General features: G+C 36.2%; 2 protein-coding genes across 2 annotated transcripts; one reads left to right on the top strand and one right to left on the bottom strand.

Annotated features, from left to right (window-relative positions):
• Positions 1 to 7,189: 7,189 nt before the first annotated feature.
• On the bottom strand, positions 7,190 to 8,341 carry LOC106763307. Its single transcript, XM_014647508.1, has one exon. The coding sequence runs from the start codon at positions 8,339 to 8,341 to the stop codon at positions 7,190 to 7,192; it is 1,152 nt and encodes a 383-aa protein (XP_014502994.1).
• A 12,544-nt stretch (positions 8,342 to 20,885) lies between these two features.
• Positions 20,886 to 22,997, top strand: LOC106763031. The gene is made up of 5 exons (XM_014647189.2): positions 20,886 to 21,237; positions 21,327 to 21,650; positions 21,748 to 22,117; positions 22,198 to 22,314; positions 22,399 to 22,997. Exons 1-5 carry the CDS (start codon positions 21,010 to 21,012, stop codon positions 22,506 to 22,508), a joined length of 1,149 nt encoding a protein of 382 aa, XP_014502675.1. The 5' UTR covers positions 20,886 to 21,009; the 3' UTR covers positions 22,509 to 22,997.
• Positions 22,998 to 27,200: the final 4,203 nt, after the last annotated feature.

The following is a 27,200-nucleotide window of genomic DNA, read 5'->3' as shown; positions in this document are numbered from 1 at the left end:
GGCCAAACCGGACGAACAAGTGTCGTCTGAAGGGTTTGCTATGGAGCGGTAAGTTAATTGTCCGGACGTCTCCCCTGATGTACAGGGTCGGACGTCCTCCCTGGTACATAGGCCCCCCAAGCCTGAAGTGACGAAGTAACTGAAAGGCTGAGAGTGGGGAGACGGTTGCGATTTTTGAGGGGGCACTAGGCGGGAAAAGACACGTGTTCTCCTGTCACTGGTCATTTGGAGTGGTGGAGTGAACCGTCGCGAATCTGCGCCGTTGATGTGCTTTGAATCGAACGGTGGGTAACGCATGATGATTTTCAAAAATTGGCTATAAATAGGGGTGGGAAAGGGTCGCTGCTCACTCTTTATTTCTCTCTTTTTACTGCTTCAGAATTTCGACCTTCAGGTAATAAATGGCTGCGATTACCGTTTACTCATCGGAGGAGTCGTCGGGTCGTGGCGGCGGGGGCGCGGCGGGAAGGACCGGTGACGTCCCTTTGGAAAGGGAACAGGCGGAGGTTAGGGCTGGGGGTGTTTCGTCTCNGAGTTCGGTTTCTTCGTCGTTTCTGGACGCGCATCAGGATGAGAGCTCTGTTCCGCCCTCTCCGGACGGAGATCGATTGGTTAATGGTTATGGCATATTTTTGCTCAAGGACGGAGTACGGATCGATCGCGAGTCGACCGAGCCGGCCGGAGGATGGCCTCGCATCCGGGGTTATCGGTGGGCCTCCCCTGAAGTAGGTGAGTTTACCTCAGATTTCGGGACTCACGATGAACTGNCGTGGTGGGCGAATCGGTCCTACATCGCCCGTGATGTTGAGGATGCCCNGCTATTCNGTCTGGGCGTCAGNCATCCGAACGAGCGCGTATACCATGGGAAGGGTTCCAGNACCGAGGACTTCTTCTTCGTGTATACGTATATGTTCGAGCAAATGTACGTCAGAGTGNCGTTCACCGATTTCCAAGNGTCCGTCCTTAAGGAGTTGAAAATAGCTCCCACCCAACTGCATCCNAACGGGTGGGCGGCCATGCAAGCCTTNACATCCTTGTGTGCGNCGGTNGGATTAATGCCCATGGTTCNGGTATTTCTTCACTACTTCAACGTCNGCCCTTCCCCCCGACGAGGGTGGGTGTCNTTATCCTCTGTACATGATCGCACTCTTTTCAAGCCGTTTTTCGATTCTTTCAAAAATTTCAAGACAAGATATTTCANAATAATAATTAAGGATTCNGGGAAGTCNGAGTTTTTTGACGCCGAAGGCACTCCTCNGTTCCCCNTTTNTTGGACANAGGATCCTCCCAAAATAAGGGCGTACGGTGTAGCNCGCATGAATAATNTGGAGCGCGACGCCGTTCGGATCATAAAGGACCTTCCCCGTCGCCTCAACGCNCGCGGCTTCGTCGACTGCCTGAAATACGAGGACTATGACCAAATAGCCTTTGGTATGCTTATGGCCGGTTCGGCTTCCTTATGTTCATTTTTGACTTAGCTAAATTCTTGTTTTCTTCTCAGGATATATGTCACTACCGTAGCCTCGCCAGTCTGGATGGCTTGCGTCCACTCAACGGCGCAAGGGGAGCAGCTCGAAAGGTGTTGCATAACCGTCCGCGACCTCCAATCGGGCAACGTCATCCGGCGTACCTACTGGCGTACCCGTAAAGGTGAAGGTGGCGGACCCCGTGACAGTGGTTCGCCCTGAAAAGATGGTGGCTGATTCTGCGCCAGAGAAAGTTCAGCCGGACCCTGCTTTTGTCACGTTGGTCAATTCTTCTGAATCTCCTCCGGATTCGGCTGTTCCCCTCGAGCGGAAGAGAAAAACCAATGATGGAGGGAAGTCCTCCTCCAAACGCCACCGTCGCAGTGGAAGTTCTTCACTCCATCCCCTACCGGCCGGCGTCTTCGACATTGCCTTTGACGCGGCGTCAAAGATAGAGTGTCGGCCCAGTTCCTCTCAATTGGCGGTCATTGAGCCATTATCCGAAGAAGATTTGCTGGGGGCGGCCGTGGAGCTGATGAGCTGGGGCGTCATGTTGGCTCGTAGAGCTCGCGAGCACAGTAAAGGTCGCGAGGCTCGGGAATTGCTCCGCGAGTTGGCGGATGAACAGAATGTTTCTGTCGGGCTTCGTCGTCGTGTGGAGACGCTGGCTAAGGAGCATGAGCATTGCTCTGAGACGCAAACCAAGTTGCAAGCGGACTTGGACACTGCTGCTTCTAAACTAGTTGCAGCGAACAAGTCCTTGGCGGATGCCAAGCTGGTGGAGGATGGTCTAAGAGAAGATGTCGAGAAGGAAAAGCTGGAGGTCCGCCGGTTGGCCAAGAGGGGAGGTGAATTGGCCGAACAGAGCGAGCGACTATCCCAAGATCTTTTGGCCGCCAATGCCGACAAGAAGCGTCTTGAAGCCGAGCTGAAGGAGGTGAAGGAAGCTTTCGACAAGCTGGACGCCACCGTGATAGATGAGCACGAAAAAGAGTTCAATAAGGCTCTTCGTCAGGTGCAATATCTTCTTAAGGTAGATCCGACCGCTGCTGGGTTTGACTTGTACAAGGACGTGTACCGGGGCGAGATGCGACCGGTGGAAGGGGCTCTAAATGATGAAACCGTCGTGGGAACGGACGGCGAGCCTGCTGTTGAGGCCGAACCAGGAGTTTGATCTTTTTAAACACTGTATTTTTTGGTTCGTGAGGTCGACTTGCAAACATTTAGGCGTAGCTTTTGTTTGCGTGGTCGACCCGTCCGGCTTTTTGCTTTACTTTGACAGTATAATGAATTTGGTTCGTTTTATGGTTAATTTATTATTTTTTTTTTGTTGTCTTGTTAACTTTGTTATTTATAAGTGTTATCGGCCCATGCTGGTTTGCTCGGGTCGGATTTTTGGTCAGATGGATTTCGTGGCGACGGAATCCTTAGTGGGACTGATCCCTTGGTGGGACGGATCCCTTAGGAATGATTTGGGACGGGTCCCTTTTTATTAGGGACGGATCCCTTCAACTTATTTGGGACGGATCCCTTTTATTAGGGACGGATCCCTTAGTTATGATCGGCTTTGCCGGCAAAGTACTTAGTTGGACGAAAAAGAAGGCTTTTCATTTAAGGATTCATAGAACGAGTACATTGGCTAAACATAATTAACTAAAATAAAACTTTAAGTGCGTTGCATTCCACGTATTGGGAAGGAGCTTTCCATTCGGCCGGGCAAGGCGATAAGCTCCGTTCTTCAACGTTGCGACAACTCTGAAGGGGCCTTCCCACTTGGCTGCCAATTTTCCATGTTGAGGCGCGCGCCTGGCTTCCCCGGTCTTCCTCCAGACAAGGTCGCCCTCTTGGAATTCTCGGGGGCGAACCTTAGTGTTGTACCGGCACTCTATTAGCCGTTTACAAGCCTCAGCTCTGAGCGCCGCCCGATCGCGCCGTTCGTCAATGGTATCGAGCTCCACCCTCAACACCTCATCGTTTATCTACATGTCATCGAGCCTCCTGCGCAACGATGGTTCGCCTAATTCGACCGGGAGCATGGCGTCGGTTCCATAAGTTAAATTAAAGGGGGTTTCCCCCGTGGTGCCGTGCGGTGTGCATCTGTAGCCCCACAATACTTCTGGCAGCTCCTCTACCCAGGCCGATTTCTTCTCTCCCAACCTCCTTTTTAATTCTGCCACTATGGTTTTGTTGACGGCTTCGACCTGGTCGTTCGTCTGGGGGTGTTCTACCGAACTAGTGAAATGCTTGATACCCAAGTTAGTGTAGAATTCTTCTAGTTTTCTATCGATGAATTGCCGGCCGTTATCCGTTATTATAACTTTGGGAAGGCCGAGTCTGCATATTATTTTCCAGCAAAACTTCTGAACCTGCCCGGCAGTGATGGACGCAAGGGGCTCAGCCTCGACCCACTTTGTGAAATAATCGACCGCGACTAGGAGAAATCTTTTCTGACCCTGGCCTTGGGGAAAAGGTCCGATGATATCCATTCCCCATTGAGCAAACGACCACGGGAAAGTAATGGAATGGAGCGTGTGCGGGGGAGCTCGAGTGTCGTTGGCATGGGCTTGGCAACTGAGGCAACGTTGCGTGAAAGTTTGGGTATCGTCCTCCATTGTCAGCCAGTAGTATCCGGCCTTGAGGATACGGGCTTTCAACGTTCTCCGTCCGCAATGAAATCCGCACACCCCGTTATGAAGCTCGTTCACCACGTACTGAGCTTCCTCCGGCGATAGACACTTCAGCAGCGGAGTGGAGAAACCCCTTTTGCATAAGTCATCCCCGATTATTATAAACCGGGCGATCTTCTTTGATTCGAATGAATCTACTAATAGTCCATCCTCTTGCCTTTTTATCAATCTCCTTATCTCATCTCGCCAGTCGTTACCGGTCGAAGTGATGGCGTAACATTCTACGGACGGTTGGAGCAAGACCTGGCGAATAACAGTTGTCAGTTGACCCTTTTCCTTGCCAGAGTTGAGCTTAGACAACATGTCGGCCCGCGTATTCTGTTCCCGGGGGATATGTTGGATCTCAACCTTTTCGAAGGTTGCCATTAAGGATGTCGCGCGGTGGAAATATTTCAGCAGATGGTCCTCCTTCACCTGAAACTCCCCATTCATCTGTCCCACGACCAGTTGCGAATCCGTCCGGCACACCAGGTTTCGCACTCCCATATCCTTGGCAAGCCCTAATCCGGCCTCCAGAGCTTCATATTCAGCCTGGTTGTTGGATGTTTTGAATTTAAATATCAACGAGTATTCAAGTAAAAAACCGTTCGGGCCTTCCAAAACTATTCCGGCCCTACTGGCCTGTCGTCCGGATGCTCCGTCAACATAAAGGGTCCACTGATCACTCCCAAACGCAGGCAACTCAGCCGCGAAGTCAGCGAGATGTTGGCCTTTGATGGAACCCCTTGGTTCATACCGCAGACCGAATTCTGATAACTCGACGGCCCATCCCACCATTCGTCCAGCCAGATCGGGTTTCCTGAGCACCTTAGCCACCGGAAGATTTGTTCTGACGACCACTTGGTATCCCTGGAAATATTGGCGAAGTCGGCGGGAGGCGTGGAGGAGCGTCAGTGCCACCTTTTCTACTTGCTGGTAGCGGACCTTTGTCTCCTGAAGCGTGCGACTGATAAAATATATAAGTTTTGGGGAAGGCTCTTCCTGTGTCAGGACCGCACTGATTGTCGTGTCGGACACCCCCAAATATATTTGCAGGTCATAGCCTGGTATTGGTCTGTTCATAACGGGGGGGTTCATCAGAATTTCTTTTACTTCAGCAAATGCTTCCTCGCACTCCGCGTCCCATTTTCCCGGGGCGTCCTTCTTCATCTTCTTGACGATTGGTCGAATTCGTTCGGCTAATTTCGGAACGAAACGGGATAGTGTTGTCAACCGACCGACCAACCTCTGGATGTCCTTGAGCGTGCTTGGGCTTGCCATCTTCAACACAGCTTCGCACTTGTCGGGGTTGGCTTCGATTCCCCGGGAGGTAAGCATAAAACCTAGGAATTTTCCCCCGGCTACGCCGAAGGTACATTTCGCCGGGTTTAGCCGCATGCCATACCTTCTAATCTGAGTGAATACTTCTTCCAAATCGTGCAAATGTCGCTCATCATCCGACGATCGAACAACCATGTCGTCGATATAGATGTTCACGCATCGTCCTATCTGTTCGGAGAAGACCCTGTCCATCAATCGCTGGTACGTGGCCTCAGCGTTCTTCAAACCGAATGGCATTACTTCATAACAGAAGTTGGCCTTCTCCGTCATGAAAGCGGTCTTCTCGCGATCTGGTGCATACATGGGGATCTGGTTGTATCCGGAATACGCGTCCAAGAAACTCAGCATTCGGTGCCCGGATGCCCCATCGACCAACACGTCGATGCTCGGAAGTGGGTAAGAGTCCTTGGGGCATGCCTTGTTTAAGTCCGTGTAATCTGTACACATCCGCCATTTGCCATTTGACTTCTTTACCATAACCACATTGGCCAGCCATGTGGTGTATGTGATCTCCCGGATGAAGCCGGCTTCACATAACTTCCTGCCTTCTTCGTTTACCGTTTTCCTTTTCTCCTCTCCCATTCGTCGCTTCTTCTGGGATATTGATCGGGCGTTCCTTACTAAGGCCAACTTGTGGGACGCCACAGACGGATGGATGTCCGGCATGTCCGCCGCCGTCCATGCGAAAAGGTCCCGGTTTCGCCATAAAAGGGCCCTCAATTGCTTCTTTGTCGCGTCCGCCATCCCCGTGGCTATAGAGGTGGTTTGCGAGGGATCCCGTCCAATCATGACGGGCTGCGTTTCTCCTAGAGGTTCCAGGCGGTCCTCAGTATTAGTCCTTGGGTCCAAATCAGCCATAGCCACCTCTGATCTAGACATTTTTCGTCAGTTTTCCTGTGGATATATCCGCAGACCGGCTGCATAGCATTCCCGGGCGGTTTTCTGATTTGCCCGTATAGTGCAGATTGTTCCCCGGTGGTTCGGGTATTTCATGGTGAGGTGCGGCGTGGACACTATGGTCCCGAAAGCATTCAGGCACGGCCGTCCTAAGAGGACGTTATAGGTCGTATTCGCCTCTACTAATAAGTACCTTATCTTCATTTCTTCACTTTCCCTTCTGGTACCCAGGCGGGTCTGCAAATCGACATACCCCCTCGTGTCCACCCGCTCCCTGACAAAACCTACTATCTGCTCGTTGTATGGAACGATCAGATCTTCCGAGATATCCATCTGCAGGAAGGTCTTCCAATATAGTATGTTGACCGAGCTCCCTTGATCAACTAACACCCTGCTTATCCCGTAGCGAGCTATTTCCACGTTGATAACCATGGGGTCATCTTGGTCAGGGTCTGGGGCATGAAAACCTTCGTCGGTGAACGTGATTTGCAGCATGGTTCTTCTCGGCACGTCTACAACATGTATGGATCTCAATGCCCGGATACTCCTTTTTCTAGCGGAGGAAGTATGCCCTCCTCCGACGAAACCTCCGGAGATGGTATTAATCACCCCCCTCAAAGGTCTCCTTTGCTCATCGCCTCGGCTGCGGCTCCTGCTTCTCCGATCCGTCCTTCGCCTTTCAGACGTCCGACCATAACCGCGCTCTCCATCCCTCTTTCGCTCCCTAGGAGGGCTCCTTGGCCTCACATGTTCTCTCTTGGACGATCCCTCCGTCCGACGGACGTCTTCCCTTCTAACATATTGCTGCAGCTGTCCCATTCAGATTAGCTCTTCAATCTTGTCTCTCAACGTCAGGCAATCCTCCGTATCATGTCCGGAGTTTTGGTGATAGAGACATCGTTTACTCAGGTCCGCTCCCGGAGGCGTTGGCCGTTTCTGAGGTGTGGGTAAGACTTGGGTGCTCAGCGCCTCTTGTAATATCCGAGCTCGGGGAGCGTTGAGGGGGGTGTACTGCGGGAATTTGGGACCCCTTGGCCCCTCGCGAAGTCTAGGTTCATTCGGCCTACTTCCTTGACCCTCACCTTTTCTACTATCCCCCTTTTCGGCCTTAGCCTCCTGCTGCTCTCTCCTGTAATTTTGTTTCATATTCTCCACCCGGGTCTCGTCCGCCGTCCGTTTTCTCAATTCCTCCATTGTACTAGGAGGATTCCGGCATACACTATCCTTAAAAGGACCGGGTCTCAATGCGGGCATTACATATTGGAGGGCTAGTTCTAAACTCAGTCCCTTAACTTTACGGACCGTTTTCTGGTATCGATCCATGAAAGATTTCAAAGATTCTTCCTTGCCCTGCTTCAGGTTCATCAGGTCTACCACCGTCATATCCTCCGCATTGCATGCGGCAAATTGTTTTTTGAACATTTCTCCCAAACTCTTGAAGTTTTCAATGGAGTTGACTGGCAACGAGTTAAACCACTCTAAAGTCTCTCCCTCCAGGGATAAAGAAAACGCCCTACACCAAATGGCGTCACATCCGGTACAGAAAGTCATGGTGTTGATGAATGACTTAACATGGGCGGTCGGGTCGGACGTCCCATCGTACATCTTGAACTGAGGAGGTACGAATTGCTCCGATATGTGCACTTCCATAATCTCCCGTACGAACGACACCATAGTGGTTGACTCTTCCACGTTTACCAGTGATCGGCTGTCCTTGTTCCCCCTCTCCTCTCTTCCCTCCGCATGAGCACTACTATTCTCCCCTTCTAATGGTGTCCGCTTCTCTCCTGCTCCCTCGCCCTGCTCACCTTCAGTCCCCCCGTTCTTACTCTTCGCAATCTGGGCCAAATACTCCGCTCTCACTGTGGTCATCTCCTCCTCATGCTTTCGTTGCATCTCCATCATCCTCTGCTCCATCATCCTCAACATCTCCGCCTGATCCTCAGTGTTAGTGTTTCTTGTGGTCACCATTGGGTATAATCCTTCGGCCCCACGGTGGGCGCCAAAATGTTTCGGGTCGGTGGGATCTTCCTCTACAATTTCCGGACTTGAAGCTCTACCTCCGTTCACTCTGGGTCTTGATTCCTGTTGTTCGTCTTGACCGGCCGGGTACGTGCTAAAAGTACTCCGACGCTCAAGTCAGTCCTCAGTTCTATTTATAGAGATAGAAAGAGAAAGTTATCAAGTAGCATAAATGCACCATAAATTTTCCTACCTACTGTTACCTTTGACCTTTATTTATAGTTTTCCAGATGGGCCGAGGATTAGCCTTCTTTAATCACGGCCCAAGATTGGGCCCAATGCCCTTAATCCTATTTAGTTTGATATTAATTAGTGGTCTGATCTTTCCTCGTTCACTGTCAGTAAATGATACTGCGTCTTTCGGCGAAACCGTCCGGCCAAACCGGACGAACAAATATCGTCTGAAGGGTTTGCTATGGAACGGTAAGTTAATTGTCCGGACATCTCCCCTGATGTACAGGGCCGGACGTCCTCCCTAGTACATTATCCATTAAAAAAAAGTAACTATGGGATTGTAAATGTGGATCAAGTATGATCGCAAATCCAATTAAATATTTTCCAATCAAACTCTCTATAATTTATCGAAGGATATATATTAGCTTAAACTTTTAAAAGTAAAAGAATTGTAAATTATATTTTGTATTTTATATTTATCTTAATGTTATAACTTTAAGATAATAAAAAATTATGTAGTATAAAATGTTTGAAAGTGTGGTGGTGAAGAAAACGAAATGTAAAAAGAGGAAAATGGAAGGCGTGTTTGTGTATTGTAGTGTGGTCAGGCTTTTTATGAGAACAACAGCAACAGCAGCAGATTTTTTTTTTTTTTTATTGAGAAAGTTAAAGTGAAGCAATTCCTCAGCAGAACACTGCACTCTCTTCTTTTTAGGCAACCAACCCAAAGCTATTTTGGCGCCAATTCTCTCCCCCAAATAAATATCTTTCTTCTTTAATATCAGTTTAATCAACTACCATCATATTTTAACCATTTTTTAAATAATTTTTTCGCAATAAATTGTCTGTCGTTGTTTGCGATGTACACGAGTAACTTAGGAACGTGGGATTAAATTTCAAAAAGGACTAAAATTACAATAAATAATTATTTATTTACAAAATTAATTTTAAATAAATAAATTCAATTAAAGCATGCGAAATATATTAATTATTTGATTAAAATTTAATTGAAGCCCTTATATACAAAGAAAAAATGGAAAACAAACATAATAGAAAAATTGTTGCATGCATGCAGAAAGAAATGTGCCTGAAAAAGAAAAAAAAAAGGTTCTAAAATCTAGTTAAAGTATTACGTTCATCATATTTTGTCATTCTTACAAGGTTGGAGTTAATTAGTAGAAAGCAATGAATTCAATTCAGCTTGATGAAATATTTGTATAGTTGTAGTATCCCATATAATATGTTACTCGGTAATTATAACAATATATAATAACTATACATGTAGTATTGTGTTTGGATATACATATTTACACATCATTCAAATATTAAGATCCTAACATAATATATATAATAAAACTAGTAAAATTAAAACATGTAATTATTATCGCGTAGTTTCTCTATTATTACTAACAATGTCATTAAAATAATCATAGTTTAATATGATAGAGCATATTTCTATTAATCCAACCACATTATTAATATATCATGTTTATAATTAATTATTACTAAATTACTTTCAATCAAGACGTAGAAATCATCAATTACATCCCAATTAAACACTCTAAGTAGTCACATTGAAATAGAATATTTGTATTAAGCATGTTCTAAATGAACTAAAAGATGACACGTCGAAAATAAGATCCCCCAAAAATTAACATAATTTTTTTTATATCAAATTAGTTACTTGTATTTATTATAAATAATGTCGTACAAAAATTTCATTTCACCTAAATTATATTTCTGTATCATTAGAAAATCAATGAAACATAGGATTTTATTTTTTTTCATTGATGAGTTTTGCGTTTAACTTACAATACCCTCTCGTCTTGCTACTTCCGTAGATTTGTATGATGCCAACACAATAGTATCATAATTTAGGCTTAACCATCTTAGCTTACTTAATTAGTATATGGATCAACTTAATCCGACCCACCTTTCAATGTGTCATAAAAATGTTGGCATGATGCGAATTGTGTTGACTTGCTTATTTAAAAAATAATAATTTTTAAAAAATTCTAGCAAAATTAAATAACAAGTTTTCACTTATTCTTAAACTATTATGTACTATCAAATAAAGTTTAAAAAAAAAATAAAATCTCAAGGCTTTTGTCAATTGATGACATTGTAAAAGTATAAAAAAATTAACAGAAAAATGGTGTTAAATATGAAAATTTCAAGATACAACAAAAAAACATTGTATACTTATAAATTATTCGTTCAATAATAATGATAATGAAAACTATGTATATAAACCATATTTTCAAGGCCATGAAAAGGAAATTGTTGAGATTAAAATTAATTTACTCGTAATTATTAGAAATTTGTCTTTTGTATAAATCAGAAAAAAAAAAAGTAAAGCAAGGTGTGTGCATACCATTAAACCATGCATGTTATAGAGTTTCTATTGCGACCATAATTGGAGCAACTTGATCTTCACGGTGAGGACTAATTGTTCTCTCATGTACTTTCTCTCATAATGTGACTATCAAAATCATTGAAATAAGTTTATTTTTATTGTGCTATAATAACTTGCATTTTTATTTGGATAATGATACTTAGGCAATATTTTTTTGACAACATTTAAACATCATCTACGTGTCATTTTGTGATTGGTCAATGGTGGTGTTTATGATTATTATTATTAATTTTGGAATAATTTTGGATCTATTTAAATATTGTAAAAAAAAATGTTGTTTAAGTATCATTATCCTTTTTATTTTTCAACTATATCTAATTTGAAGTAATACTCTATACCAACTTGTGAATTTTAACTTAGTTCATATCTAACTTTAGTTAAGGTTTGATTACAAAATCTTTAGGTGACAAAGTAAAGAATAAAATCATATGATATTTTTTTTCATTGAACGAAACATTAATATTTTTTCTTCGTTTGCATGATATTGAAAATGTTCGTAATTAAATAATAGAAAAAATAACTAAATTACCATCTAATAAAAAATTTGAATGATTTTAAAATTTTACATTTAAAAATCATTAACTTCAAAACCATATTTCAAGATTCATTGCCCAATTTCATGGGATTTCACCGAATTAATAGAAAACAAACGCCTTTATAAAATGTATTGCCCACCCAATAAAGTTTTATAAACAAATTTCAAGTCTATATTTGTTGTAATTATTCATGTATTTTTTTTTTTCATTTTTCATGTTACAAAAAAAAAGTTAACTTATTGATTAGGTTGTAATTATGTCTTTGCGGCAATTTATAGTAAATTACAACGAAATTCTTAAAGTTTTATTGTAATTACATTTCCATCTTTCCATTTCATTGTTTAATTTATTTTTATTTTTTTACTTTGATGTCACGATTACAGTGTATTATTCCATTTCCGGTAGGTGTTTTTTAGAAAGATTTTTTTTTATCGGTAATCTATTAACGGTGTCGAATGTTTAGAATTTGATATAAAAAAATATATTTAAAAGATTCACATTAATTATGAGAAATCACCTTAAAAACCAAACACAATGAATTTTATTTACATACTTATATTTTCAATACATTCTAAAATGTGTGCTTTTGTTTTTATTATACTATAAAAGAAATACACGTGTCAGTGTTTTTTATATTTATTTTATTTAAACAACTTTTTTTAATCATAAGAATATTAACATTTAAAAACTCGTTTAACATGAATTAATAAATCAGAAAAAGTTAGAGAAGTCAAGAAATATGAGTGAAAAAATAATGATAACCTATCTTATATAATAGCATGTTGAATTAGAATTGATCATGTTTGTTTTTTTGTAAAATTTAACTTTGATAAAAAATAAATAAAAAATTGATGTGTACTTGTTTTAACCTACTTATTTAAAGAGTGCTGCAAGAGTAAAACAATCTACAAAAAGACGAAAACATAGAATTAAAAATACGTTTAATTTTGAAAAGATTTAAAATGCAATTATTCAAATTATTTTAATTGACACTTTTTTAAGCAACGGTTGACTGTTATAGTATAATGATTTTACTTTCAATCGAGAAATACAGTAAAGAAAGAAATTATTTAATATATTTAAATAATAATAAAATAATGAGATGAAATTGGGCGGGAAATGGAATAAAGGAAAATGAAGGTTGGGTTGAAGTCCAAGGAAGATGCATCGATGCCCACGTAACGTAACGTACGACTAGTCCACGTCAGCCATGGCTTGATTCACGGGATTTCTGTGACTACGCAGAAATTAGCTGCAATGAATGCAGGTACCACACCTTCCTTTTTCTATTCAATTCTTTTTTATTTTTAAAACCATTACACGTAACTGTCACCTCTTTAATCTCATCACTAGTAACATCCCATTTAAATATATTTAAATATTAGATTTTCAAAATATAATTTTATTCTACTCATAACTATCATATCATTCAAACAATAACGTATCTCATCCAAAAATATAAACCTATTTTCAGTTTACCATATTATTATAATAAATTAATAACTCTTACAGATAATTTAAGTGGTAATGATGCCGTTTTCTAGACTTCAAATACTCAAAAAATATACATTTAGGATAAAATATTTTTTTAATAAATAAACTCTTAATATATATGGGTTTCGTTTTGTAAAATCGTTTAAGTCAAAATTTCAAACTTTATTGTTGTGTAAACTCTCACTCACTGAAAGTCAACAGAATGCGTGTTCATATAGATTCTCTATTTTTATACATATTTTATATCTTTATTTACTTTTAATTATATTTTAAAATTAAAAATTAAAATAAATTATACAAATAATTAAAGTATGTATGCGTGTTTTTATAATATATATAAACTAACCGAGTATCTCATTCCTATCAGTAACTAATAAGAATAATTAAATATGTATTACTTATTCGTAGAATAAAAACTGGGAAATCTTGACCTTTTTCCTTTTACAAAATATGTTAAATATTTATTTTCCATAATAAAAATGTTATTTGCTTGTATTTCTTTACCTGATGTTTTATGGAACAAAGTTAAGAGATATTATTAAAAGTTGTAAAATCATTTATTGTACATGCGAATTTTCGTTGAAATTAAAAGAATTACAATTTTTTTACTGTATAATAAAACGTTAAATAATAATTCATTTAGAGATAAAAAACAATTCATTATTATGTTTATTAAGTTAGATATTATATTATGAACTAAAAATTATAATGCATAAAATAATCTCAATTATTAATAAAAAACTTGTGATTAATATAGAAGAATAAGATTCTAAATTAGTCTTTATAATTAACTATCAAAAGTTTAAATATTTATTATCATTGGTCTCTATTATTAATTACACACAACAATACTTTTTAGTTAATTAAATAGTGTCTAATTTAGGATTAAGTGTGTTTAATTTCTAAATTAATTGTTATTTAAAAATATTTTTGTATATGTGAATTTCTTTTATACATATAACAATGTAACTAATAAGTCCTATATGGAAAAGCTATATCAATTTTTTATTATGACTTTATTTGGAATATAATCAATAATCTAATAAACATGAATACTGAAAGTGATCAATATCATATACATTTATATTCATCGTGTACGACTCTAAATGGTTTTTATAATTTATTAATTCTACAAATCTGATTTTTTTTCTTCTCTTTAATAGGGGCTGAGTTATAATTTTATTTACTTAGCAAAATTTATTAATTTGGAAATTGAACGAGTTTAGTCATAGCACATCATAATATTATTGGGCAAAATTCAATTTAGTAATATGTAAAAGTTTTATTCAATGGACAGACATGTTAATGTTAGTTCTTAGACAAGTAGGTCACTTGTAAAGCAACACAATCGGCGGATGAACGAATTTAGATACAAAATTTAATTTGTTAAGCAAACATAATTGATGTTTTAGCATATTATATGGACGACGAGATATAAATTTTGAAATGAGTTTTTACGAGACAATTTATGTAGACGACTCGAGATATAAATTTTGAAATGTATAATTTAAATCACATTAGTTTGATTATCAACTTTGTGAATTAAATCGTTTATTCGAATCGAAGTCGGTTTTTTTTTTCCGACATCGTAAATAAGTGTATACTTACAAGTTTATAGGTATGTGTGTGAGATCTATGATAAATAATTTTAAACTAAAAAATAGTCATATAAATTCATAGGACATTTTGTGTTTAAGCTATTTTTTCTTTTGAACTCTTTCACACATCACCTTCTCACAAACTCTCGCACGACGCATCCTTATTTCTAATCTAGTCTCTCGTGTTTGTTAATAATGTATTTGTCGTCGTCGTCTAATGTCATTGTTTAGGTTGTTGTCACTTTGCGTTTGCTATTTGCTGTCACCATGAGCATGTGTTCACCCTCTACATTTTTTGTTGTGTCAATTCTAAGTTAAGATATACTTTTAAAACCAATGTTAGTGTTATGAGTTAGAACTCAGTGAGGACATGCACTAGTTCCCTTCTTAGCAAATACCTTTAGTTACTTTTTAATTTATAAACATGGTATTTATTTATAACATTTTTCAAGCTTGTAATGAAAAACCAATATAATTAGAACGTAATGCACAAGAATGATCCTAATTTTTTTTAGCATCATCAATTATAAGTATAAATAAAATTGTTTTAAGAATAGGTTAGATATATCGGATAAGAATACGAGATAGATATTAATGGCAATGATAATAAAGTTAGATGTCATTATTGTTCAAAGACCATGAGTGAAAGAATGTTTATATTCAAACATCAAGTAAGGAGATTCTAAACTTCGTGATTCTATTTGTGATGAAATGAAAAATTTGATTATCAAAATAGTTGCAGAAACTCAGCATGCTCAATTAAAGAGAGTTACATTTACATTAATTTTTTGAATTAAGACTTATTTTTTTATATTTTTTTTCTTAAAGTAAACTCTTGCAAGTTTATAAATCGAGTTTATTGGACTCTCACGAGTTTAAGTAAACTCTTGAGTCTAACAACCTATATATATATATATATATATATTTTGTGATGATTATGTTGTAATATAATGTAAACATAATTATTTTAAACGATGAATTGTTATGAAATATTTAGAATTGTATATTGAATTTGAAATTAAGAATAGTTGAATTATAGGGTTAAATATGTTTTTAGTCCCTATACTTTGGAGCGATTTTGGTTTTAGTCCCTCTTTCAAACTAAGGTACAATTTAGTTCTTCAACTTTAGAAAACTCTGGTTTTAGTTATTTTTACCAAATTTTTTTAACTTTATTTACCGTTTTAAACACATTTCTCAGTTAACATTGAAGCAAAAATGTGTCAAACAATGTAAACAATCCAAATACTATAATGAACGTGCTTAAAACAACAAATAAAATTAAAAAAATTTGGTAAAAATGACTAAAACCAAAGTTCTATAAAGTTGAAGAACTAAATTGTACTTTAGTTTGAAAGATGGACTAAAACCAAAATCGCTCCAAAATACAGGACTAAAAACATATTTAACCCTTAAATTATATATCTATATCATGTCATAAAGTACCAATAACAAGAGTGGAAACAAGTATTTATGAGTTAATATAAATATTAAATTGTTTGCCATACCAAATTCACAATCGTGAGATTGAAATACCTTTTGACGTATTAAAAAAATGTAACACATTTAGATCAACAATAATATAACTATTTATATTTAAAATTTGAAAAAGCAAACTATATCAAAATTTGAATACAATCACAAGTTAATTGAGTTAAAATTTAGAAATTAAAAATATATTTAATCTTTAAAATAACTAAAACTTTTTTATTTTGACATATATTTAATGAATAATTTGAATAGAAATATTCGAAAATAAATTATATATATATATATATATATATATATATATATATATATATATGTATGTATGTATTTCCTAATGTCAAATCTACAGAAATTTTAAATGGAAACAATTTTATATGTTTAACCTACCTTAAGGTATTTTTAAATATTATATATAATCAAGTACGCATTTGAATAAATAAATAAATAAGTAATTTTTTAAACGAGTTACTTGATTATTTTGTATGCTTCATAATTAATTGTGCAAACCAAAACGTAACAATGTAATGTACCCAAACGATTTATTATGTGATCCATAATGAATTATTGGACCATGAATAATACTATTCATCATGAACATAATCCATTACAAATCTACCTTAACTAATGATGCATTTATTACACCGAAAAATTGAGCAAAATTATTTTTTCACAGTAGATTTTTGTTTTGAAAATTAAAATAAAAACAACACGCAATGAAAGTATACGATTTATATCTCTTAACATTTTTTTTTCAACAAAACAGATAAACTTTTAATTAATTTATTACTTTTTAATTATATTGAACTTAATTAAAATAACATTTGTTTTATTGATTCGGTCTCTATGGCATTAGGAAGATTAATGTAATGGAGGAAGTGAAAAAAGAGTGTGGAAGGAAAAAGAGAAAGAGGCAGAGGCTATTATTGGGGGTTGCGGCGTATTCGTGCGTGTATTAGGTTAGCATGTTCAGAAATCACGAGGTGAGCATGCGTAGTAAGTAGCATGGGACCTTTATGTTAGGAGGAGTAAGCAAAGAAGATAAAGTGATTATTGAAGTTTGGATGTCAGCGAAGTGGTAACAAAACACAGGATAAGGATGTTTTTCTGAGGTTTTTTACCATCTTACAGTGTTTCAGCTTCTTACTTGGCAGTGACAGCAGGAACCAATAAAGAGCTGTAAGTAATAATCAGTAATAATGCATAGTTATGAGTCAAATGTCACAATGATTATGTCTCTTCTTTTTCTTGTAACTAGAGTGGGCTAATTAAAGCAACAGTCAAAGATCACGCCGCATAGCCCACTTCCTGTTTAACTAATCACGCTTTCGTTAAATAACCTTCACAATAACAACATTAGCGGACCAATCACAAACAGAATGTTCTATCTCTTCCTCATCTCTTTTTCTCAATTTCAATGATTTATTAATGTCTTGTCTGGACTCAAGTAGATATTTTTATGAAATATACTAATTCTTTTTTTTTAATACATCATATATATACATCTTTAATAACTTAACATTTTCCAACTTTTCTTTTGATACACTTGATAGATAAATCTATTCCCTTTCTTTCCACTTCCATCAAAGTGTTTACAATCTTTTTAGACTTTTTTTTTTTTTTTTATGAATCGTGATTACATTCTATACATTATCTCAATATCAATTTACTATGGATCAATAATATATAATATCATATGATTATAAAATTTGTTTCCATCAAAAACCATTTCTAACATTAATCATTTTATATATAATGCATCAATTCATAACTTGTCCATTATTTTATTTGTTTGTATATCACAAACAATTTAAATAGATCTTACTTAGGATTCTCTCTTCTTCAATGAAAATTTTCCATCATAAAAAAAGACAATGATCCAAATAGCCACAAGAAAATATATTCACTACACACAAGATATTTATATGAAAATAAATTCAAATTCGCATGTTAACTTCTCATCAATTTGACGAGGTAATTGAATTTTTTTTTTAAATATTAATATGGTAGTTTGACATTACTCTATCGATTTGATTGACCAACTTGGTTAACTACAATTTTAAAATAATATAATTTAAAAAATGGTAATTTTATATTATATTTGAAAATAAAAGAATACAATTTTAAGAATGGTAATCTTATATTACATTGTCTAAATAATAACCCATTTTAACGTCCTTAAAATTAGTCTAAATTTCCTGATTTTATTTTATGACCGTCAAGTATTAATATAGCAATATATTACTTTTTGAGATCAGATTCAAACAGGTTATGGAGATGGTGTAATTTAACATATAAGTTTGAAAAAGACATATACGAGAAAAATTAATGTTGGACATGTTTTAGTTATCATGATTTGTAATTTACCTAACGAAAAGCTAGAATAATTGTGCATGTTTATAGAGCAGAGGATTCGTGCAGTTGTTTATCAATATGAAAACAAATAATTTATATGGAATACCTCTTTAAAAAATTTTAAATGCATTTTTGAAGATTTTTCTTTTCCAATCAATCTAACATATTTCAGAAGTGTTAGTTTTGCTAAAAATCCCGAGGAAAAAACTCTGAATATAAATATAATACATGGTTTCATAACCATTTATTTTCATTAGAAAGTCATTGTTTCCTTCTCAAAATGTATTTTATTAATCTCAACATTATTTTTAAAACCATGAAAATCACGTACGAAAACAATTACGATGGTTGACTAGCTAATAGACTGTTTGGTTTTTTTTGGATCGAATTTATTTGAAGATATTTCTATTTCTCTTTGTTTTGTTTTTAAAATAAATAAAACAAAAAATATATACAGTATTATTGTTTTGAAACACATACAATAACAATTTGAAGGAAAAAAATTGGGTAGGACAATGGTATAGATTAGTTTGTTTTGGCCCACTGATTTAATCGTGCCTTTGAAGAGAAGGAAGAGTTTTAATTGTAAATCTATTTGTGTCGGAAGCAAAAATTCGGATGTGTTTTTTTGTCACATGTGACAGTGTGCATTTGCTTAGCTTAAAATACGAATCTATGACGGTGGAAAATATCACAACAATAATCCAACTTAGCTACACTAAACGTAACAGGTTCGCAAATTATTCATAATAGTAACATATCAGAAAAAAAAAATTAATATTTTTTATAACGTGGTGGTATAAATATTACTTTAAAAATAAATTCAAATAAACTAATAAAACTGTAAAAAAATTATTGTAAAAAGTTGTTAATATATCACGATACTCAATCTAAGAAAGTCTCTGAATTCAAGTAAACTTTTAAATAAATGATGGTGATTTTGCACATATTTTGTAACTAAAAGATAATTAATTTTTTTTATGCAATTCAGCACCATCTTCTTATACCAATACTATCAATGCATTATTCACATTCAAGTTACTAATCACACCACAGAGGATAAATACAGTTTTTGAACTTCTCATTCATGGCAATTGTTGTCATTTAAAATTGTCATTTTTTGACTTGAAAATGACCCAACAAGAAAAAAACCAAGATAGAGTCATGCTCCCTTTAACGCATTTTTTTTTAAAGATTATTATTATTATTATTATTATTATTATTATTATTATTATTATTATTATTTTAATTTAACGTGTCTTATACTGGATATAGATTTAAGTTTACTAACTCCTTTAAATACATTTTTAAGTATTTTTTTTTATATAAAATATACTTATAGTTTTTCTAAAGACTTTATAAATTTAAATGTGCATTCGTTTCGTTGTTTTATTATTTAGTTTAGTTTTGATTCTTTACATTTTTTAATTTCAAATTGATCTTTTTATCAATTATATTACTAACAGTGTCAAAGTTGTATTACATCATTTCACAACCCAAGCAAGACTATCTTGTATTTAATCTCAATTAACTATGTTCTCTTCTTAATAGTTTTTACTAAACTTAATTTTAATGTTGAAAATATACAAAAAATAAAAGAACAAATTCAATCCTTTGAAGAACTTGTGACTTCATATCTATTAGTAATAAATACCTAACCATCAATTTCAGTAACATTTTTATTAAATATTTTACAATTAAGTATTTAATTTAACATAATCCTGGCAGTTTTCTGACATAATCTTTGTTTTTTTAAGCTTTCGAAAACGTATTATGGATTTGTTTTGTAGGGAAGGCGTAAACTGTGTAACTCGCATATAAACTTTTAACGACCTCGGGACTTATTTTCGTGGAATTGCACAACTGAGAGATTTTCGAAGCAAAAGTCTGATATGGAAAAAGAGCAGCGTGGAGGAAGATTACCGAAAGGACCTCATCGTTATAAAAATTTACAGAATTTAAAATTTGAAGTGAATGTTGGGAAAGTCCAAAATTTTCCAAAAGAAGGTAGGGACAAAAAAAAGAGAGGAATTAGGTGAGTCTAAAAATTTGAAATTTTATTTTTGAATGATGGAAAATGTGGCGCTTAATTAATTTGAAAGATTAATTTTGTTTAAGAGTAACGGAGTGGACAAATGGCAGGTGAAATGCATGCAAGGACAAATGTCCACAACCACTGCAATTCTCTCTCTTTCTTTCTTTCTTTCATTTTCATACACACCAATATTTTTATTTTCAAGTGTCTAAAAGGGACCCTGAAACCTTAATAAAAGCAACTTGTCTTCTTACATTCTATTATCCTCCAACGCATCACAACAACACAACCATCTCTTTTACTTTATCTTTTTTTTTTTTTTAATTTTTATTTTCATTCGCAGTGTGGGTCCCACTCTGCACACACAGCTGTGTTATTATTAAATCTTCCTCCACCAGCAACTTCAGCTTCCTCGTTCCCCTTCATTACCCTCGTAACTCGTAACGGCTTCATACCACTTTTATTTACTTTTCTTCTCTCAAACCTCTTTCCTTCTTCACTCCTTCACTCCTTCACTTTCACCCATGGATGAAGCTGACTTTGACGCCGCGTTTCCCTTCCCCTCCGAGTTTCCTTACGAGTTTCACTCGCCTGGGGTAGAACCGGTTGAGTCCGGTTCCACTGGGACCGAGAGCAGCGACGAGGAGGACTTCTTTGCTGGCTTGACTCGCCGCCTCGGTCATGCATCGATTCATGACACCAGGAAGGAACAGATGCTCACTGTTCCAATCTGCAACGCTGAAAAAACTGAGGTAACGATGACCGTCACGGATCCTTTTGTTTTTTTTGCTTGTTTTTTCTTTTCGGGTAAGCTTACGCTGTTTTTCTGGGGTTTTTGCAGAGTCAGAAACTGATGGCTCGGGGTTTGGCTGGCTCGCCTCAGTCTATACTCAGTGGAATCGGAAGCTGGTCCGGTCGGAGTGGCGGTTCCGGCGACGGGAGTCCCAACGGGTCTTCTCGTGTTCCTTCGCCAACGACGACGCCGTTTAAGCCTACAAATGATGCGTGGGATGTACTGTACGCGGCCGCAGGGCAAGTTGCGAGGTTGAGGATGAACGACGAAGTCTCTTCGAAGTTTGAGTTTCAGAACGGGGGTGTTTTTGGGGGTGTTTCTCCGCCAGTAGTCGCGGAGAATGCGTTTTTCGTGAACCATGGCGGTCCTCCGGTGAGTTATTTAGAAACGTGTCCAAGGTGTTTGTAAAAATGCGTTAAAGAAGTTGCATGTTGGAATCGGGTGTTTACATTATTTTCCCCTTGTGTAGGCTCGGTACCCGCAGGTGAGACCGGAGCAGATGCTGAAGCAGCAGTGTGGTTCGGTTTGGGGAAGGCAAGAGAAGGTTGCTTGGGTGACCCAGCAGCACCAGCCACAAGTTCAGAACAGAGTACGTGACTTGCGTGATTTTGGGTATGACTATGAAGCCATGAACTGCATACGCACCTTGCCCCATTCTGCATGGCGCCGTCCTCTTCAAGCGAAGCCCCAGAATCAGCAGGTTTCGCATTTCGGATCAGGGTCACGACCCGGTTTGCAAGCTGGATCTGGCGTTGTTAACAAAAAGGGTTGCGCTGGAACAGGGGTTTTCCTGCCACGTCAGTACGGGGCACCTCCACCGGAATCTCGCAAGAAAACAAGTAAATTACTGAATCCCCTTATTAAGCTCCGTTTCTGCTTATTTAGCGGTTATCTGATTTTTGTTTTTGTTTTGAAACAGGTTGTGCTGCTCCAGTTCTGGTCCCAGCTAAGGTTATCCATGCTTTGAACCTCAACATTGATGACATCAATGCCGCTAGCCAACAACGCATCTCTAGTGCATTCGGGCCGGACTATGGTAAGTGGGTCTTCTATTTAAACATTTTTGGATTAAACTTGAGTTCTTCCCCTGCTAACATGATTGAGTTTGGGGTTCTTGTAGATGCTTTGTTAGCAAGGAGAAATGCTCTTATCCTTCAACAGAAGTTCAGCATGCGGCGAGAGGAAGCTGCCAACCATGAACTTCGCTTGCCTCAAGAATGGACGTACTGACTACTTTGATGATAGTTGAAACAAAGATTCAATTTCCATAAGTTAAATTCGGCGAAGAAAGCAATCTAGTGAAAAAATCGTAGGGAAGTTGTTTATTAGTTTAAATTTTATAATATAAAGATGATATTCAAGAATGTGTTTTGGGTAGTTTAGTGGCAATAAACATCCGGTTTTTGTGAGAGATGCAGCTTTTGGGATCTGTTAGTTGAAGAAACAGTGAAAGATAGCAGTTTAGGGGAAGGGTTTTATCTCTGATTAAGAATATATTTATTATTTTGTAATAAGTGGGGTTGGTTTTCTTCCATGTTAAATTAATGTTGTGGAAGAAGGGTTAGAGCTTGCTGTGTTAGAAGGGGGTTAAAGTCTAGCTGGCAGAAAAAGTGTTGGAAGATTGCCCATAACTCTTTGTAAAAGCTCTTACTCCTTATAGAATAGTATGTAATAAGTTATACTATATGTAGTAAAGGCAACTGTTGTGTAATTCCATTATCCTCCATATCTCCATCATCCTCCTGTTGAGAGTTTACATTTTTAGCTTTTCTTGATTTCTTATGGAATATGTGCTGCCACTGCCCATGAGTTCATCAATATGTTTGACTGATATTAATTTTTGAGTAATGCTAATGCCAGTAGTTATTTTCTTTTAAAAGTAAAGTTGTGAAAAAGCAAATATAAATAAATGAACTAAAAACGGTACTAGACTGGTTAATGATACTGTGGGAAATATTGAAAGAAGATATTTTCCCTGGAATGTAGATTTGAAAGGTCATTATCAAGTAAATGGAGGGAAGAGCAGAAGGAAAGTAAGAAGAAAGTGTAGACATTGGGACAGGGGATGCTGGTTGAAGATGGAGGGTACCTCTGATGGGTCCCTCTCTGAATCCAGTGTTAGGGCCCTCTGTCTCGGTTACTACCCTCTTCATATGCATTCCCGCTCTTTTTATTTATTTAATTATTATTGTTTTTATCCAAACACCATCTAAAGAGTTGTCATTTTGAAATTCGTGATTTGATTTGGACTTGCTCTTCTGATTTTGACCTGGTCAAACTTCACAATATTTTATTCTTCTCCTTTTAAAATTTTGAAGTTAATAATTATTTCTATAGTCTTTATTTAATGTTATTTTATATTTTTTAGTAAGACGATTTAAAATACTAATATGCTCACTTTACTAACTGTCATACTTGGGCGTTTAGTGTTACCTAGCACAATTTTAATGATTATTTTATTAACCTAGATCCGTTGATCATAATTATTATTATTGTTTTTAATGTATGGTTATTTTAACACTTTTTCCACAACATGATCATATAAACATTATCGTTGCTTAACGGGATATAACAAAATAATCTGGCCTTGTACAGGTAATGGAATCTTGATTTTCATTAGGAAATGCGAATGTTCATGAATTTATGTTAAACTCACGTACCACGGGTAGTGCTAGATCACTACCTCCTTTACATGATTAGCTTGAGAACAGACACATCAAGATATTTTACCGAAAATGAAAATATAAACAATTTAAATTTATAAAAAAAAAAACCTACGATGAAAACGAAAGTTTTAAAACTTATTTTGATAATGAATAAAACCCGTAAACTAATCATTTGTAATAAGTGCTTTGTTTCATTAAATAAGCGTAAAATGATTATTATATTAATTTATTATGAATTAAAACAGAATTAAATATATTTTTATCCTTTAATTTTTAATATAAACTAGAATTATAGTTTATTTTTAAGATTTTGGAGCAATTTAGCTTCTTATGTTAAATATAAGTGATAAGAGTGACCTTACGAGTGTGTTTTGTAATAAAAGAAACAATTAATGAATAACAGTTAAGGATTTATGGACGGCACGTTATAGCATTAAGAGCACATCAGCTTAATAAATTAAGCAGTTAACTAGTTGTTGTACTTGCTTGTTTAAGAATCTAAAGAAGCCTTCAACAAATAATTATTTTTTTCCATCACAATTTTCTCTACATGTCTCCTTTGGTGCAGAGTGAAACGCACATCTATTTTGTTTATGTTATTTTCTTATTGCAAGTGCCCTTTTGAAATTTCATATATCATTAACATGATTATTTTACAAACAGAGACAGAAAGCAAATGAATATTTGAAATGGTAAAATAATCTCACAAAACTGACACTCATTTATATATTATAGATTGATTTTATCTCTAATCGATTATAAACTTTCGAAACGTATAATTATATTATAAGAAAAAAAAGGTGAAGAAAAGAATGATTGTGCGTGACATGATCCTACGAAAAAATGTGTAAGATTTTCTTATATTAATCGAAGTGGTTGACTGGTGGTGAAGTAGTGGAATACAGCTATAAAGTTTGTCACAGAGAATACTAACATGGCAGATGAGATGGGTGTTTGAACTCAAGCCGAGACCCAACCTCAAGGTTTGTGAGCATGTGGGGTAACACACACTAGGGTTCATCTTCACTCATTTGGTTTTTGCAACTTATGCAAGCAAACACATAAAATAAAACAACCCTCTATGTTTCAATCTAGTCTATGTCACGTGTGGCTAGCTAGATAGCTAGATCAAACCATGTAATCAAAACCCAAAATCACTCTTTTACTTACTTCGTCACTAAGTATGATAAACACCTCTAAGGAGTGAATGCGAAAGTGAATGTGAATGTGAATGGATATTTACTTTAAGATTGTAATAATAATAATAATAATAATGATAATAATGGTTTGGGAAACATAATAGGTCATTTTGGTGAATGATGGATGGGTAATATTGAAAAGGGAATAAACATAGCTGTCTTTTCAGAGAGGAGTGAGTTGGTGACAGTTCATACATAGGATGTTTTGCTTAATTGACGCTCTAAGTTGTTGTTGTTGTGTTTTAGTATATGAGAGGTTTATTGGAGTAAGAAAGGTGGTTATTGCTAGAAATGGTGGAAGTAAAAGGCAGAGATTGAGGTCGGTGGCGGTTGTTGCGTCTCATTAATTGGTTTGGTTACTTACTCACTTCTTAATCAACACCCAATAAGGATGTTAGATTTGTCGCTATGGAACAAGAAAACAAACAACAACATTTCTGTCTCCATTGAAAATTTCAATTATTGCCATTTAAGCCTATTGTTAAAGAATTTGATCTACTATGCCATGCTTTGAATTAATCAATTGAATATCATGTTGTTGTGTTTGAGTCCTTGCAGCTTGCACGCCCCATATGGGTTGAAGAGGAATAGGGCCTTCTCTTTAAAGAAAGAAAGATAAATATTGATGAAAGGTTTTGTGCGTATTCATTCACTATTATGGACTTGTCTTTGCCACCAAGATACCAAGCAAAGCCTGCAAAATAATTTAAAGTAACGTGCAAGAGGAGATGGGTTGTCAACACGTGGAGGGTCACCGAGATGCCATTGATAATATCATGTTTGATGTGATCATTATTTTGCCCCTTGCTTTTTTTTTTTTTTTTTTACTTTTTTTTTCTTCTGTCTTTTGACGAATGGGTTCCCTTCTGCCCTTGCTTGATTTCTGGCCCATATCTAGCCGTAAATCACGTTTCTTATGGGTCCACGGTCCATCTATTTTTTAACACTTTTCTTCATTCCATCTACAACCATTATAACTTACGCTTGCCTTTTGGCCTGTTAGTTAGTTTCACTTATTTATTAACATACACCCAAATCTTACTAATATTTAATTATGGCATAATGTCAATGTTAAATGTTTGTAGATTGTTGCAGAACAGAACCCATTTGGGTGAATTATCGTCACACGCTAAAAGTACCTAGGAAAATGAATATTGAGTTGGTTCATGTGTAGACGACGATCGGAACTCATAAAAGTAGTGGGTGTTGAGCGTTTGAGTAACAATACTAAGTGAGTGTACGGAGTTTGATGAAGCTAGGTACATATGCTATCCTTCAAGGCCCACACCGTGCACGTTCTTTTGAGTCTATTCATTTTGTTAATACAAAAACAATAACATCCTTTATAATTGATAATCCACTCATGATTCTTATCTCTCTCCATGGCGTGCACATAAGTCAATCATTTTGCAGCTACCAATTTGTTTGAGGCAGGGGAATTTGCCATTTGTGACCAGGTTTTCATTTTCATCGATTTTTTAAGTTATTTAATTAAAGCAGATTGGTGCCTAAAACTTTTTGTCAATGATGTAGATATGCAGATTATAGAAGCAACTATACTTTTGAATAACCAAGAGAATCAAGATGGATTAATGTTTTTGTTATATCTATGGTCTTTCTTCTTTTTCCTGCTTACTGCCGGTTTTAAAGCTAACATAATTTTAACCTTTTAATTAGAAAGAGTTAGTTCATGAATATTAATTTTAACCTTTTAATTAAAAAGAGTTAGTTCATGAATATTAAATTTGTAGATCAATATTGTTCAATAATATCAGTAGTTATTTTTTTAAATAAATAAATGGCATCAATATCATACTAGAAAACATTCAGTTCAAAGAACTAAATTATCTTTCCTTAAACATGTAAAAGATCTTTAAAACTACATTTAGAAGATTAAAAACTGTAATTTTTCAGATTTCAGGATTTAAAATAGATTGAAATTAAAGAATCAAAATTGAATTTACTTTCTATTTAGGCACGAAAAATATCTTTCAAAATTTTATTTTATTTTATCTTATCATCGATTGATTGCTTTATGAGTTGTAATTTTGATCTTT

This window comes from Vigna radiata, chromosome 6 (genome assembly GCF_000741045.1).
Source record: "Vigna radiata var. radiata cultivar VC1973A chromosome 6, Vradiata_ver6, whole genome shotgun sequence".
Taxonomy (NCBI): domain Eukaryota; kingdom Viridiplantae; phylum Streptophyta; class Magnoliopsida; order Fabales; family Fabaceae; genus Vigna; species Vigna radiata.
This window is presented reverse-complemented; position numbering and strand designations above follow the sequence as displayed.